Source organism: Gekko japonicus, unplaced genomic scaffold (assembly GCF_001447785.1).
Source record: "Gekko japonicus isolate JY-2015 unplaced genomic scaffold, Gekko_japonicus_V1.1 scaffold963, whole genome shotgun sequence".
Taxonomy (NCBI): Eukaryota; Metazoa; Chordata; class Lepidosauria; order Squamata; family Gekkonidae; genus Gekko; species Gekko japonicus.
In genome coordinates this window covers 609,388-626,787 of record NW_015172583.1, presented here as the reverse complement: position 1 = coordinate 626,787, position 17,400 = coordinate 609,388, and the positions used below count along the sequence as shown (strand labels likewise).

Sequence of the window (17,400 nt, the reverse complement as noted above, 5' to 3'; positions counted from 1 at the left end):
TTTTCCCCCCCCCCCAATAGCTAGCAATCCAAAACAGTCCAGTGGAGCCTGAGCGGTGGGCGTTGCCTTCTGACACACTTCCGGTCATGTCAGGGGTGTGGCATATGCAAATAAGTTATGCTAATGCGTTATGCTAATAAGCTCCTGCACCTCTTTTTCTACAAAATGACCCCTGCGACCAACACATGGGTGTGATCAGTCACACAGGACCTCAGCACTCGATTGTCACTCCCAGACCCTGAATAGCCAGGACTCTCACAGCTGGCATTGTCCAGACTGCAGTAGACCTTCAAGTATCACGGTAGGATTTTTTTAGGATCCCCCCCCCGTCAAGTCACAGCTGACTTATGGCAGTCCCATAGGGTTTCCCAGGTCAGGGGAGTCCAGAGGTGGTTTGCCATTGCCTGCCTCTGCGTCATGACCCTGGTATTCCTTGGAGGTCTCCCACCCAAATACTGACCAAGAGCAACAACTTTAAGGTGGCACCCACTCCCTTTGGCTCAAAATCCCCAAATGCCCAGACAGTCAACAAAGTTGGGGGGGGGGCCCTGGGGGGCATCTGCCACCACCCAAAGGGGACTATATTCTCTGGTACCCCTCTTGCACTTCAGTGATGGCAAACCAATGTTCTCGAGCTTATCGGTCAGTGCAGGAAAAGGGGCTGGCAGAAATTATGATATGCTATAATCATCTGTGCACAGTATTTGTTAACATGCTAGAATTTCTGCAGTGGCAATACTTGCATTTTGAATAGGCTGCACCGCACTGAACTCTGCAGACACTGCCCCCCCCTCTCTCTGTTTCTTCCCAGTCTCCATCTGCCTCCTATGTCCACTCCACAGCATCCCCCCACCCACCCCCTAAAAAGGGTTCGGCTTCCCACCTGCTCACTCAGGTTACGTTGTTCGGCACAGGTATCCAAGATGCACGAAGAAGCCTGCCGGGCAATCTCTTCCAGGAAGTTGTTACACAGGCCCAAGGCGCAGCTCCGCAAGTGAGGGTACTGGGGGGGAAGGGAAGTCAGAAATGCTATTTATTATGGACAAAATGACAAGAAAGTCCACTCCAAAGCATCCCCCCCCCCGAAAGGGTTCGGCTTCCCACCTGCTCACTCAGGTTACGCTGTTCGGCACAGGTGTCCAAGATGCATGAAGAAGCCTGCCGGGCAATCTCTTCCAGGAAGTTGTTACACAGGCCCAAGGCGCAGCTCCGCAAGTGAGGGTACTGGGGGGGGAAGGGAAGTCAGAAATGCTATTTATTGCCTCCCTAGGAAGCCCCCTCATGCACCACTCCCTCTCATAGACAAAGGCACTGTTCTAGTTCATTATCACAACACAGGGTCAAGGGGACCGTATTCGAAAGGGCCACTTTTGTAGCAGTCCCTGGCAAAAGCGATCCGTGCCTTGACTAAAGGGCTAATGCCCCTTTAGGGATGCAGCAGAAGGGGGAGAATTCTGTTAATGAAAAAGGGGAAAAGAGGAAAAAACATAAGATTTGGGCTGGAGGTTGGAGCACTGCGGGAAGTCAGAAGGAGGGGGTTATTAGGAGAAAAGGATATATGATAATGGGTAAGATGATGTATAGTTTGAATTATTGATATATCCAAATAAAATGTTTTTTTTTAAAAAAGAAATGCTATTTATTGCCTCCCTAGGAAGCCCGCTCATGCACCACTCCCTCTCATAGACAAAGGCACTGTTCTAGTTCATTATCACAACACAGGGTCAAGGGGACCGTATTCGAAAGGGCCACTTTTGTAGCAGTCCCTGGCAAAAGCGATCCGTGCCATGACTAAAGGGCTAATGCCCCTTTAGGGATGCAGCAGAAGGGGATGGATTTCCTGGCCATAAAGAGAGAAAGATACCCACTCTGTTTATCGTGCTGATCTAAGCAGAACTACATCCTTCCATGTCCATCAAAGTCAATGGACTCAGAAGGGCATAACTTTGCTTAAGATGGCGCTGTTACACTTAGGGTTGCCAGGTTTTATACCCCGCCCTTCACTCGGAGTCTCAGAGCGACTTACAAACTCCTTTCCTTTCTCCTCCCCACAAACAGACACCCTGTGAGATAGGCGGGGCTGAGAGAGCTCTTTCAAGAACTGCCCTTTCAAGGACAGTTCTTGTCAGAACTATGGCTTGCCCAAGGTCATCCAACAGCTGCAAGTGGAGGAGCAGGGAATCAAACCCGATTCTCCCAGATTAGAGTCCACGCACTTAACCACTACACCAAACAGGGACCTCAGTGGGGTAGAATGCCACAGCGTCCACCCTCTAAAGCAGCCATTTTTTCCCAGGGGAACTGATCTCTGTAGTCTAGAGATGAGCTGTAATTCCGGGGGATCCCCAGGTCCCCCCCGGAGGCTGGCATCCCTTGTTACACCATTCAAGACCAGGATGTGGGCAGCCCACAGATCAAACAATTCTAAATATGTTGTCGAAGGCTTTCACGGCCGGAGTTCATTAGTTGCTGTAGATTTTCCGGGATGTGTGGCCGTGGTCTTGGCATTGTAGAACCTGACGCTTCGCCAGTAACTGTGACTGGCATCCTCAGAGGTATAAACACAGAAAGATGGAATACTCTCTGTGTCAAATTCTAAACATTGACCACACCAGTCACAAGGGCTGGTTCAATCGGTGCTAACTTCCTTTTGCAATCTAATTCTGCCTATGAACTCCTCCATGCTCTGCTTTACCTGACACGAACAAGCAGGACCTGAAAATGATACCAGGATTTCAAATGGCCCCTTGCAGAGCCATAATGATAATTATCTAAGCAGCCTAGCTCAGGGAGGAAGTGGAAAGAGCGAGAGTGAAGCCCCGGTAAGCTGGAGGTGGACTTTCCCCTTCTTATTAGGATGTCAAAGGAAGATGGATGATCATTATATTTTAAGCGCGTTCCCGCAAATGATTACAGGTTCAGAATCCCCACCAGCACTTTAGGTAAAGCTTCCAACTGACCGGAAACAAACGAACAAAAAAATCTGAGTTCCCTGGCAAAATTTCGGTAGTGTCTTTGCCATTGGCAAAGTAAAAAGCAGGCAAGGTTTTTCTCAGTGGGGAGACAACCTTTGCCCCTTATTAACGTATGCACATCTGACTGCTGTTAACAGCACGGCTCCTGGAGCTGGTGGCAAAGTTAGCACCTCTACCTTTTCAGGGTTTTCAAGGCAAGACACGACACGGTCCAGAGGTGGTTTGTCATTGCCTGCCTCTGTGTCGAAACCCTGGTATTGCCTGGTGGTCTCCTTTCCAAATAGTTACCAGAGTTGACCCTACTTAGCTTTCGACGAGATCGGGCTAGCCTGAGCTATCCAGGTCAGGTCTGCAAGCTAGACTTCATTAATCAAGACTGAAACATGTCCGTTTTGGTTGCTCTTTTAATGGGCGTGTGGCACCATTCATTCACTGCACTCTTGCTGTATGGGTTGCTTCCAGTGTTCCCTCCATTGCCTGCCTCTGTGTCGAAACCCTGGTATTGCCTGGTGGTCTCCTTTCCAAATAGTTTCCAGAGTTGGCCCTACTTAGCTTTCAAGATTTGACGAGATCGGGCTAGCCTGAGCTATACAGGTCAGGTCTGCAAGCTAGACTTCATTCATCAAGACTGAAACATGTCGCTTTGGTTGCTCTTTTAATGGGCGTGTGGCACCATTCATTCACTGCACTCTTGCTGTATGGGTTGCTTCCAGTGTTCCCTCTAAGATGAGTTAGTGCGAGCTAGCTCACAAGTTTTTAGCCTCCAGCTCACATGTTTTTGTTGCAGTTTAAGAAGGAGGGCTCCAGAGCAAACTAATTTATGTGGTAGCCAAATCGCTCGCTCACAACTTTAATGCCAGTAGCTCACAAAGTAGGATTTTTGCTCACAAGACTCTACATCTTAGAAGGAGCACTGGTTGTTTCCGTCTGTACATGTTGCTTCATGTCTGCAAAGCCACAGAAGGTGGTACTGGGCGAAGCATCTGTTGTCAGGATGATTTTACCTTTCTTTTTGTTTTTAAAGAGGACAGTGAAAGCAGGCTAGAAAGTATGTGGCCTCCTGAAATCTCAGAAACCAGCCCACTAAATCTTCCAGCAGTTGAGAGACAGGAGCTTTTACAGCCCCCACACAGTTCTTTCCCCCTCTTGTGACCGGCAAGAAAGCAGACTAAATTATGTGAAAAGAGTACATGAAACCCCACAGAATAAATCATTCAAGATACGATGAAATTATGGACATTTGGTTTCTTTACATAATGTATGCCATTCATAATTTATGCCGCTCTGGGTACGGTGTTTTGGGATTACTCTGGGGGTGAATTTTCATGGGGGGTTTGAGTGCTCATTAAACAGAATCGAAACAACACGGAAGGGGAGAAAAGCCTAATTGGTGTAGCCCAGGAAGGGCTTCTCGATGGAGTTCTACCTTGGCCCTTTTGTACCCATCAGTCACGCCTGTACCCAGTCCCCATCAGGGTCTCACTGCATACGCACCTCTTCAGGGCACAAAGAATGGGTGGCGTGGCTAAAGTCGGCGCAAAGAAGCGGGAACGCAAGGGCGTAACGTAGCATGGATGGTTCCTCCATAGTGGATGCGAAGAGCTTCTCCAAGAGGTGTATATAGAAGCTGTCAAAAGAATGGACACATCAGCAACCGGGGAACAGGTGGGCACTCTGATAGACTGAGAAACACTAGTATTTTGAACAGATCTAAGGTTGGCAAAATGGCTGCCACGGGAGTAACACAGTGTAGATCCTTATGCGCTATGGGGGCTGTTGTTGTTAGCCATTCAGTCGTGTCCGACTCTTGGCGATTCTACGGCTCAGCTCTCTCTAGGGTTGCCAAGTCAAAATATCTTACCGGCGGGGGAGCCTTGCCGGGCTCCTGGAGCCGTCCTTCGAAGCGCGCGCCGCCAGCACGTTACTGTGACGTGTGACGTCGATCACGTTGAACGCGTGGCCCTGGTCGTCGGAGGGAAAACCATAGAGTTTTCCATCCAACAATCGGGCCACGCCCCCAACGTGATTGACGTGGTTGCATCACCTCCGCTTCGGGGGGCGGAGTTTTCCCTCGAATGATAGAGCATCCCCCCTGCAATGTGCCCGGCGTGATGACGTCACCTCCGGGTGACGTCATCATGCTAGGCACATCTCTGCAATCCCGACACGTTGGGGGTGGGGTCCCCCCCGGTGGCTGGATTAGGGCCAGTGGGTAAGGGGCCCGTCGAGCGGTCGCCCCCCGGGGGGGACCTGGCAACCCTATGTTTGACACACTCCTCCCCCCTTTGCACATTGGACGCTAGGGAGGGATCTTTCCCCCTTCCCCAAAGCCAATCTGCACACAACTTGGAGGACAGGTAGAGGAGCAGTCCAGGGAGGTCCTCTGTGAGTTTGATGCTTCTAGCTTGCAAGGGGGCTGTTTGACATACTCCTCCCCCCTCCGCACCCTGGACCCTAGCGAGGGATCTTTCCCCCCTTCCTCAAAGCCAATCTGCACAAAACTTGGAGGGGGCTGTATTAAAAGGAATGACGGGATTGCCCATTGGAAACAACTGGAGAGGTTTGAAGGCACATTTTTAAAATGTAAAACCCTTGGGATGCCACCCCTCCCGACAGGCCAGCCAGCCAGCTGCCGAGCTGGCGTCCCTCTATGGGTCGTGCATGCCTGGAGTAGCCCAGTGGCAGCTAGCCAAAGGGGATGGGAGAGCAGGGAGGGGAGGAGAGAGAGGGGAGGGTGCAGTGTGCCCCATCCCCTTGCTCGTGCACTTGGCAATTGGACGCCCCCTCCACAGGTCACAAGCAGTGTTCCCTCTAAGCTGAGTTAGTGTGAACTAGCTCACAGTTTTTTACCCTCCAGCTCACACATTTTTGTCTTAGCTCAGAAAGGATGGCTCCAGAGCAAACTATCTGATGCAGTAACCAAATAACTCGCTCACAACTTTAAGGCCAGTAGCTCACAAAGAAGAATTTTTGCTCACAAGACTCCACAGCTTAGAGGGAACATTGGTCACAAGTGACATTAACCACAATTAAACAAAAAAAATGGGGTTTGGTTGTAGATGCAGGATGCACACACAAGAATAAACTGGGGGGAAAATAATAGTACAGAGGGCGGGGCACAAAATACAAAGTTAACCTTAAAGGCTCGACTGCTCGGATTCTCCGGAGTAAGCTACATGAGCTGTTAGTGCAGAAAGGGCCTTTCTCAGCCCCACTACCTTAGATAACTGGCGGCGCCAGTGTACGAACCTGGGACCTTTCCAATGCAAAACATGAGCTTCTCCAGGGCTGCCTGTTTCCTGAGAGTTGAAAGACTCTTTGCGTGTGCAAAACTGTCTCCGCTGTCTGGGTTGCCTTCCCCCGCCCCTTCCCCAAGTGCCTACCAGAAAATGGAGAGGTCGGATGTCTCCAGGATCATTTCTTCCACAGAGTCTAGCATCTTGGTGTGAAAGATTATGAGGTTCATCACCTTGGCCACATCTGGATTCTCCCGCAGTTGCAGGGGGGCTTTGTTTACACTGGTGTATGCCTGGCAGGGGGGACAAAATGGAAACCTCTTGGGAGAAAGAAACTAACCCTTTACCCTGCATACTCTGGAGAGGACAATGTTCCTCTGAATTACGGGGTCATATATTCAGGGCTGCTTCACACACACACACACAGAGTTGATTACTCAGAACGCAGAGACATTCAAGTGAATGTGTGAGTCTCGATTCAAATGCAAGTAGGATCCTCCTATGTAGTTTTTGCATTGTTTAAAGTGTCATGTTGCTGCTTGTGCTTTGCTCCAGTTCTGTTTGTTAGACTTCTGGTTCGTTCCAGATTCTACAATCCTAATCCTACTTCACTGTTTATTGCACGTCCCATGATCCTGTTCAGGGCTATTTTTGGGCAGGAACGCACAGGAACGGAGTTCCGGCTGGCTCCCAAGTTGGCCACGCCCAGCAGGAACTCATTAGCATAATAGGCCACACCCAACAGCAGAAACTCATTAGGATTGGCTACATTAGGGGTGTGTGGCCTAACAAGCAAAGGAGTTCCTGCAACAAAAAAAGGCCCTGGATTTCGACAACAAACAAGGTAAACAGAATAACAAGCAAAAGGTGGGTGTGGCTGGATGAGCACACTTCTGGTAACATGGGGGTGCGGCCTAATGTGCTAATGAGCTGTGCTGTTAGGGATGTGGCCCAATATGCTAATGAGTTTCTGTTGTTGGGTGTGGCCTATTATGCTAATGAGTTCCTGCTGGGCTTTTTCTACAAAAAGAGCCCTGATCCTGTTTATTATACTGATTCACACTGGGTGATCCACCTCGAGTCCCCTGAGAAAGGCAGACTATACAAGTCTTAAATAATAAATAAATCATTTAACATAATACTGCTAAACTGTGAGTTGTCATTGATAGGAACGTTTACTTGTCTGAAGCCTGCTTTTCTCTCCAGTGGGGACCCAAAGCAGTACGACATCACTCTCCCCCTCCTTCATTCTATCCCCACAGTAACAATCCTGTGAGGCAAAGGAGGCTGACTGAAAGGGAATGAGCCAAGGTCAGCCCTGGCCAGTATTTGGAAGGGCGACCTCCAAGGAATAATAGGGGTGTGACGCAGAGGCAGGCAACGACAAAACACCTTTCGAAACATCTCTTGCCTTGGGGGAAAAAACAAGGCTACCTCGCCACCTAGTGGTGCATAATGCTAAAAGAGCTAGAACTTCTGGCTACCAGACAATCTTCGGATCTCTTGGCTGTACTACACACAATGTCATACGATAGTTAATTATTAATGGGAGAACAGGGATTTGAACCCAAGTCTCCCAGGTCATAGTCCAACACTTTACCCATTACGCCATGCTGGCTACTTGCGTCACTTCACTCTGGCAGCACATTCATAGACAAGCAACAGAAGAACATAAGAGAAGCCAATGCTGGATCAGGCCAATGGCCCATCCAGTCCAACACTCTGTCACACAGTGGCCAAAAATACCAGGTGCCATCAGGAGGTCCACCAGTGCGGCCAGGACACTAGAAGCCCTCCCACTGTTGCCCCCTCCCCCCCAAGCACCAAGAATACAGTGCATCACTTGCCCCAGACCGAGAGTTCCTACCTATACCCTGTGGCTAATAGCCACTGGTGGACCTCTGCTCCGTATGTTTATCCAATTCCCTCTTGAAGCAAGTGAGTTGTAAGGCTAGAAAACTACAATCAATGGCTGGTGAATATCCAGGAGTGCACCATCTCTCAGGTTAACTAAGAACTTAACTACAAAAGCAACACTTCACAAAGAGACAACTACCCCTGGGATGGCCTCTTCCTCGAAGGTTTCCAAAGGTAGGGCAGGCTTATGAAAGCAATGTTTGGGTACAGGAACCTTGGCTGGTGGCCCAAGAACATTGATCTTGCTGAATGATACCCCCTCCATTGAGAACAGAGGTGCAAGTAAAAGGCTCTTCAGTTCCTTCCTCCCTAGTGTGAGCATCTACAACGAGTTTGTCACATGAGAGTTCTTTGCCTATGTACCTCTCAGGGCTGTCTATCACATGAGACTAGCAGTGGAAGCAAGAGGAGATCATAATCACACAGGGAAGAAGCTGCTGACCACCTCTCTGTGTCCATTTTTTTTTTAACTTCCTCTTATCTCTCTCTTTAGCAAGTCGTCATCCCAGCTTGTTGCCTTCTCAGTCAACTAGCAGATATTAGCTGCTATGGAGACAAATAAGCAGAGACAGAAAAAGACTGGCCGCCAGCTTCTCCACCTACTCCAAGTATTTGACAGCCTCTCTCCAGTTTTGTTTTTTTGTTACTTAGTTTATTTATAGTCCACCTTTTTAAACTGGGACTCAAGGCAGATTACATAGTGTAAGGGAGGTGGTGCGCTCCCCCTCACTGACAGTCTTGAAGCAGGGGCTGGACAAGCACTTGTCAGGGATGCTCTAGGCTGATCCTGCACGGAGCACGGGGTTGGACTAGATGGCCTGCATGGACCCTTCCAGGGGTCATTTCGTAGAAAAAGAGGTGCAGGAGCTCATTAGCATAACTCATTAGTGTAACTTATTTGCATATGCCACACCCCCTGACATCACCGGAAGTGTGTCAGAAGGCAACACCCACCGCTCAGGCTCCACTGGACTGTTTTGGATTGCTAGCTATTGGGGGGGGGGATGTGCAGCTCTGTCCTCACAGAGGAGGGAGAGCTTGTACCTGAAGGCGGGCCAGCGGGGGGGGGGGCTCTGCAACTTACCTGGTTGCTTCTTGCTCCTCGTGGCCCAACTGAGGGCTGCTGGGAGCAGGGGGTGGGGCTTGTTGCATGTGCCCGCCCCCTCGGCTCCTTACTGCTGGAGCTCCACTCCTGTGTGCTCCTGCAGGAAATGACCCCTGGCCCCTTCTAACTCTGTGATTATAAGCCAAGTACAATAAACAAGATGGGACACCCAATGAACAGTACAATAGGGTCCGGACTACAGAAATCTAAAACGGAGCTGAAACAAACCCGAAACAAGGCATAAGCATTTAAACGTGATATGCTAAATCAGGGGTGTCCAACACACAGGCTATGAGCCAGAACTGGCCATTCCAGGGCTCTTATCCAGCCTGCAAGCAACTGGCAATTACCTTTATTGCCAGGTGACAGAGACTGTGCATTTTGTCCCCGTATACAGTCCCAGTGCTAATGAGTAACAGGTGACGGAAGTGGGAGGGTGGGCATCAGGAAGATTCTTTAAGGAAATACTGTAAGAATGTTAATGTTTTAAGCATGTTTGTATTCTGAGTTAAAAATAATATCGTTAATTGGTTTTGCCCATGTCCTTTATAAAGTTTATATCTCTGGTACCTGGCATTACATTTTATGGCACACAGGGCCCTGCCGACACACAGAGAGGGGGCAGAAATGAGTTCGACACCTCTGTGCTAAATGGTGCAGAAACTACCTAGTCTGAAGCACACTTACAGGCAGCAATATAATAGTATAGACCACAGTCTCTATACCTTTACCAGTGCCACTTTCTGAGCCATTTCATTACAGTACAGTCCTATTTACCTGGGCAAAAAAAATAATTCCGTTTTGCATAGTTTTTGCATAGCTTTGCACACTTTTTGTATTACACACTTGCCAGGAGGCTGCTCACCCACAGCGGATGAGAGCGATATTGGCTGGTGCTGCTACAGAGGCAGCATGAAAGAAGCTGCACCAACAGGGGGAAGGAGAAGAAGAGATAGTAAGACTGAACTGCGGCCTTACCTGTAACCTGAACCAATCCAGTCTCAGCCCAGAAAATTCAAATTTTGTCTTTTCATCAACTGCAGGAAAGAAAGAAAAAATCAACTGGGCAAAACAACTGGGGGGGGGGGTGCTGGAATATCTCTTCACACAAAGGAAAAACCAGTGAGCTCAAGAGGGGAAACAAACTTCACACTCCAAGAAGAATAATTTGCTTCGGAACAGCTATCTCTAGACAAGCGGGATATTCACTTCTAAGATCTGATGAGGTTGGGCTACCGGGACCATCAAGGTCAGGGCTTAGCAGAAAATAAAAACCATCTATAAAAAGGTAAAGGTTCCCTTGCTCGAAAGCCAGTCGAATCCGACTCTAGGGTTGCGGTGCTCATCTCCGTTTCAAAGCCGAAGAGCCAGCACTGTCTGAAGACGTTTCCGTGGTCATGTGGCCGGCATGACTAAACACCAAGGCACACGGAACGCTGTTACCTTCCCACCGAAGTGGTACCTATTTATCTACTTGCAATTTCTTGCTTTCGAACTGCTAGGTTGGCAGGAGCTGGAACTAGAGACGGGAGCTCACTCCGTCATGCGGCACACTCGGGTCTCGAACTGCTGAACTACCGACCTTCCACAGCCTGCAGTTCAGCGTCTTAACCACCTGAGCCACCGCAGCTCCTAAAAAAGCCATCTATACACAACTCAAAAAATATATAGGAATTGCAGCCAATGCAAACTTTTGTTAGTATACCATGTGAACAACTCTTTGCACAGGGAGGATTAAACTGGTGTTCTCCCTATTCCCCCAAGCAGGGCCGTGTTATGACTTTTGTGGGTCCTAGGCACTATTTGCCTTGGTGGGTCCTCCCACTGTATTTCTGATGTAACTTTAAATACTTCAGCATTTTATTTTATTTTTCTGTTTTAGGCAAAATTTATTGGATTTTTTGTGGGCCCTAAACATTTCATTTCTTTCTTGATGTGAGGGGGAAAAAAATTAAAACATTTTCTTTGACCCGAGAAGTTTTTCTTCTTCTGATTTTAAAAGAAACGTAAACACTCTTGTGGGCCCCTAAAAGTATCGTGGGCCCTAGGCACTGCGCCTAATGGATAAGTTGGCCTCGCCCCCAAGTTACCTTGTTTGACAGACAGGGCTGAGAGTGAGCTGACAAAGGATGACATGATCACCGACTCTTCTTCGGGGCACACTGTCAGGTCCTGCAAATGGGCACACACAGAGAGGGGGCGATTTTGGACTGTGTGATCACTGAGGGACCTAGGGTTGCCAGTCTCCAGCTGGGGCCTGGAGAACTCCCGCTTTCACAACTGATCCCCAGCTGACAGAGATCAGCTCCCCTGGATAAAATGGCTGCTCTGAAGGGCAGACTCTGTGGCATTGTCCCATGCTGAGGCCCCTCCCCTCCCCAAACCCCGCCCTCTCCCGGATCCACCCCCAAAGTCTCCAGGTATTTTCCAACCCAGACCTCGCAACCCTATAGGGAGCAGCACTTTTGGTTTTAACATTGTACGTTGTTGTCTCAGATGCATTTGGGAAGAGAAGCAACCCAGAAACACAGGAAAAGAAGGAAAGAGAAGCTTCACGGAAAGGAAATTATCCCAGACTCCCCCTTCCTCACTTTGTTCTGTTCACCAGTCCCTGACCACCCCCTAGGGATCCCAAGTCCCCCCGGGGGGCGGGGAAAACCCTGCCCCAGAGGCCCATTCCCTGGCGCCGCTGGATAGGGCCCCAGGGGGAACTCCTCCCCGACGTGCGCGTCACCCGGAAGTGACGCGACCACGCCGGGCCCCCCGGGGGCGGGGCCATGGCCATCCAAGGGAAAACTCTATGGTTTTCACTTGTATGGCTGTGGCCCCGCCCCCAGCGTGCCTGGCGTCCTCCCGTCACTTCCGGGTGATGTGCGTGTGGCACGTGCGCACCAGACGTCAGCCGGGAGCCCCCTGCTCCCGGCGACGATCAACTTGGCAACCCTACCACCCCCCCCAAGAGCCTCCTGTCATATTGTGTCACAGTAGTAGCCTTCCCTTCCTCTCTCCATTTCCTCTTTCCCCTCAATACATTCTAAACCTTGCTTCTTCCTCCAAAACTTCCACAGTTTCTTCCTCCAAAACTTCCTCCAGTACATTTTTAATCCCCTCATTCCCACAAAGAGCTCTGGGTAGCATACAGACTTCTCTCCTCTTCCATTTTACCCTCAGAACCAACTTATGAGGTAGACAGGTGATTTTTGTGAGTGGCCATCCAGGAAGCTTTGTGAGAAAATGGAGATCTGACCCTGGGTTCCCCAGATCTTAGACACTCTAAACGTAGTGATTCTTAACACAGGACATACAATCCCCCCGGGGGGGGGGCTACAAATGGATGGATTTTATGTACCTCTTGCTCCTCAGATGGCTATTGACAGCCAGCAGAGGAGAGTTGTTTTTATATGCATCAGCCTGAGGAGAAAATCTTAGCTCCTAGATTTAACATAAGAGAAGCCAATGTTGGATCAGGCCAACGGCCCATCCAGTCCAACACTCTGCCACACAATGGCCAAAAATACCAGGTGCCATCAGGAGATCCAGCAGTGGGGCCAGGATGCTAGAAGCCCTCCCACTGTTCCCCCTGGCCCCTAAGCACCAAGAATACAGAGCATCCCTTGCCCCAGACTGAGAGTTCCTATCTATACCTTGTGGCTAATAGCCACTGATGGACCTCTGCTCCATATGCTTATCTAATTCCCTTTTGAAGCCGTCCATGCTTGTAGCCGCCACCACTTCCTGTGGCAGTGAATTCTCCCCCAGGCTCTCAAAAAGAAATCAAAATTTAATATTGAGGAGTTGGCTGACTACTCTCAGGCCCTTAGGTCTCACTGAATGTATGCCCAAGATCTCTATCCTGTATGCATAGGTTTCAGTCAATGCTATGGCCAAAATTCTAGAAGATAAGGCAGTTCTGCTTTAACCGAATAACAGGACATAATAACGCATGAATAGTTTTCTCATATACGTCCGTTAAGTAAAAAGGCTATTCTAAAAAAAGTTAAGAGGCTTGAGACTCAATGAAGGGGCCTAGAATAGCCCTGGAGGGGTGAACACCCCTTCCTTCTAGTATAACTCTGGAAGTGTGAAATAATTAAATCAAGTGCCCTGAGGCGCTAATTAAATAGCAAAATTCTTCAAAGCCACCTACCTTAGCTTCAAAGAAAACCTAACTAATCTAATACAAGATTGGCCTGTGCTGGCTCTTCACCCTCTGTCTGAAGCTACACTAAGAAATCTTCTGTGGTTTCTGGACTCCTAGGGAGAGGAGGCCAAAAGTACAGAATCCTCCTCAACTTTTAAAAAATTTACTTGCTAGAAAAGTCTGCCTGGATGTTGCTTGGATGGGGACATCTCATCACTGGGTGACCTCGGCCCAGTTACCCTCTCACGGGGTCGATTCACACATTATTAACTGCTCGTGTTGCCACAAGGACTTTCAGGCAGGAATTCTGTACTCAGGAAGCAATTTGGAAGCAAGCACAGCCCCAGTTTGGATTAGAACCTTGGAACTGAAAGAGAAGAGGCTTTAGCCCCCCCCCCCCCCGTGCCATTTTCCTAATCTGAAATGGTCCTGGAGAGCCACTACTCGTCCCTTTGCCTATATGCAAGTTTCCCAGAGAGCCAGTTTGGTGTAGTGGTTAAGTGCGCGGACTCTAATCTGGGAGAACCGGGTTTGATTCCCCACTCCTCCACTTGCAGCTGCTGGATGACCTTGGGCAAGCCATAGTTCTGGCACAGCTGTTCTTGAAAAAGCAGTTCTCGAAAGAGCTCTCTCAGCCCCACCTACCTCACAGGGTGTCTGTTGTGGGGAGGGGAAGGGAAAGGAGATTGTTAGCCGCTTTGAGACTCCTCCTCCTCCAGCAAGTACTTACTAGAGCCATTTCAGATCAGGAAAGCAGCATGGGGGGAGGGACTTAAGAGTCTTCTGCCTGCAGTCCCAATATGAATTCAGCCCATGCACACCTAGAGAATTCTGAATGGGGAACTCTCAGAACACCTCTGTTGACGGGCCACACAAGAATCACAGGGACTTTATAACGTGTGAATTGGCTCTCATTTTAACCTACCTCACAGGGCTGTTGTTCTAAGGAAGAGAGAGCCATATTCACTGGTGTAATGGACAGAGCATCAGACTTGACCAGTGGAACATGATCCAGCTCTCAGCTTCCAAACAGCACACACAGAGCATGGGAGGGTTCCTGCAACTATCAGTTCCTACCAGCCCTGTAGCCACATTCGCCCCCTCCCAAATGTGCCCTGCCCCCTCGGGCATGCATGGCCAGGGAGGGGTCAGGAGGCGGCCTTCCCGGCCTTCTTCCGTACACGGTGTGATTCTCCAAGAGAACTGAACTCAGGCAATTAAATTTTAAATGACTTCTGAGTTCAGTCACCACCGGGCTGGCTTGGAGAAGGCATTTAAAGAGACCGGTCTCTTTAAATACCTTCTCCAAGCCCTGGAAAGTGGGTGAACTCACACCTCTTCAAGTTCACTCGCATGTGGCTTGGCTCTGCAAAAGCCCTTTAAAGGATGCATTGTCTCGAGCTTCATAATCAGTTGCAATTCAGCAGTCTCTTTTTCTCGTCTCCCTCTGAAATTCCTTTGTAAGAGAACTGCTACTCTCCGGTCAGCAACTGAGAGAACTGTGAGTGGCCCAAGGTCACCCAGCAGGCTTCATGTGGAGGGGGAACCGAAGCCAGTTCTCCAGATTAGAGTCCGCCACTCTTAATCACTGCACCTCGCTAGCTCTTGTACTAGACCCCTTCCCTCCCTCCCGCCTCCTCCTCGCCAGTTTCCGTACCTGGATGATGTCGCTGAGCACCAAGGCATCGAAGCGGGACAAATACTGGACATAGTAGCGCTGCACGAGGTTCTGGTAACGTCGAAGCAGGCGGCGGAGCTCCTCCATCAAGAACAGAAGCTCAGCCAGGTGGCTGTAGGAGGAACAGATGGGATTCTGGATGAAGTGTGACTGCTAGGCATGTACATGTTTGTGTGAGAGGGCTCGTGTTTGCTGTTCCAAGGCTGACTTACCTAATCCCACACCTGTGCCAGGCCAACCTGCATTCGGCTAAAACACTTTCCTGGCTCCATCCTAGGAGAATTCACCTTTTTGTCAGAGAAGAAGAAGAGCTCCCAGAGAGCGCTTTTAAAGGCAAGGAAAAGCAATATAGGCTTACCCATGGAATAATTGGTTTCGCGAAACACTGCATTCCTTGGTCCAAAGGCAGGCACGGGAAAGGGGAAGGGGAGGAAGAGTGGGGCTATATAGGCTTGTAGTTTGTCTTTAAGGTACTCTAGGACCTTAAAAGAAATCAAAATAGCCTCCATTGAAACAATAAAAAGCAAGATTGGCTTTCAGCTCTGTCAATCAGCTCAATGCATGGGGAATACTGACCCAGTTGTTCCACACAGCCATTTGCACTGCACAACACCCATTAGCATTCTGCATGGTCATACGGGCCCTGATCAGAAAAACACAGGCTGCTACAGAAACTTCTACAGAGAAGGATAGGCCTATACCTTTGGACCCCATTCAATGTACAGCAAAAAGCAAATCTGAAGGATCCAGGGAAACATTCACACCTCCCTTGCTTGGCCCTCCTTTTAAATAACCACTTTGAGTACTCAGATTTTGCTTCAGGGCCCAATTGATTGGTCCGAATCAGAAGAAAAGGCCAACCTGGTCCTTGACCGGCTTTTGCCTTCCACCCAGATGTGAGAATCTGGTCACTTGCCCAGAGTCCTCTAGAACCGTCTAAATGCACAAAGAGTTCCTTGCACCATGCTGAATCTGGATCGCTACATGATGTGTTCTCATTGCGCAGTTTGACAGGTGGATGTGCATGCCTTGGCCTGACATTCTTGCTAGGATACTCAGATACCAAAAAGGGCAGGCGTCTTGTATCTGTACACTGCATTGGTCAGGCCACACCTGGGGTACTGTGTGCAGTTCTGGAGGCCTCACTTCAAAAACGATGTGGACAGAATGGAGCGGGTGCAGAGGAGAGCGATGAGGATGATCGGGGGCCTGGAGACCAAACCCTGTGAGGAAAGGCTGAGGGACTTGGGAATGCTCAGTCTGGAGAAGAGGAGGTTAAGGGGGGACATGATTGCTCTTCTGAAGTATTTGAAGGGCTGTCACTTGGAGGAGTGCAAGGAGCTGTTCCTGTGGGCAGCAAAGGATAGGACTCCCAAGAATTGGTTTAAATTAAGGGCAGGAAGGTACCAGCTGGATCTTAGGAAAAAAAATTCTACAGTAAGAGTTGTGCGACAGGGGAATCAGCTGCCTCGGGAGGTGGTGAGCTCCCCCTCACTGGCAGTCTTGAAGCAGCAGCTGGACAAACCCTTCTCAGGGATGCTCTAGGCCAGTAGTGGCGAACCTATGGCACGGGTGCCAGAGATGGCACTCAGAGCCCTCTCTGTGGGCACGTGTGCCATCGCCCCAGCCAAGCCCAGACCATCATTAAAGTGTCAAATTCTCTGCCAAATAATTTTAAGTAAGTGAAAGCATTTGGGATTGCTTTCCTTACTTTGTTTGGATCATCTTAAGTTAATGTATTAGTTGTTTTTTCTAAAGTAAAACCTCAGTATTCAGGTTAAATTGCTGTGTTGGTACTTTGCGATAAATAAGTGGGTTTTGGGTCACAGTTTGGGCACTCTGTCTCTAAAAGGTTCGCCATCACTACTCTAGGCTGATCCTGCATTGAGGTTGGGCTAGAGAGTCTGTATGGCCCCTCCCAACTCTGGGACTCTGTGATTCTATTATCTTTAACAGAAGAAGGAATTTCAGTAGCTGCTGCTCACCATCAATTGGTAAGCAAAGTTGAACTGGTGGCAGGTAAACAACGGGTGTCATCTGCCCACAGCGAAGCCACCTGCCCCTCCCCAGCAGTACCCGCCACCTCCAACTGCAGCTACTGCTGCCCCACCGATCATCCCAGCTGCCTCTCAATGGAACAACTAACACTGCTCCTCTTCTGATTGGCTGCTGTGTGAGATGGGATGTTGGACAAGATGGACTACTGGTCTGATTCAGCAAGGCCTTCTGGATGGTCCCCAGGCCAGTGTTCCCTCTAAGCTGAGTTAGTGTGAGCTAGCTCACCGTTTTTTAGCCTCCAGCTCACACATTTTTGTCTTAGTAGCCAAATCGCTCGCTCACAACTTTAA

At 49.3% G+C, this 17,400-nt stretch overlaps 1 protein-coding gene across 1 annotated transcript in view; it reads right to left on the bottom strand.

Moving 5' to 3' along the window:
- Positions 1-17,400, bottom strand: part of NCKAP1L (NCK associated protein 1 like) — a 129,765-nt gene that overhangs the window by 72,485 nt on the left and 39,880 nt on the right. The window contains exons 13-18 of the mRNA XM_015421475.1: positions 15,032-15,164; positions 11,324-11,405; positions 10,212-10,270; positions 6,359-6,504; positions 4,470-4,602; positions 1,105-1,224 (exon numbers count right to left, since the gene is read on the bottom strand). Of these exons, the coding sequence (XP_015276961.1) occupies positions 1,105-1,224; positions 4,470-4,602; positions 6,359-6,504; positions 10,212-10,270; positions 11,324-11,405; positions 15,032-15,164 (673 nt within the window). The remainder of the gene's footprint in view (positions 1-1,104; positions 1,225-4,469; positions 4,603-6,358; positions 6,505-10,211; positions 10,271-11,323; positions 11,406-15,031; positions 15,165-17,400) is intronic.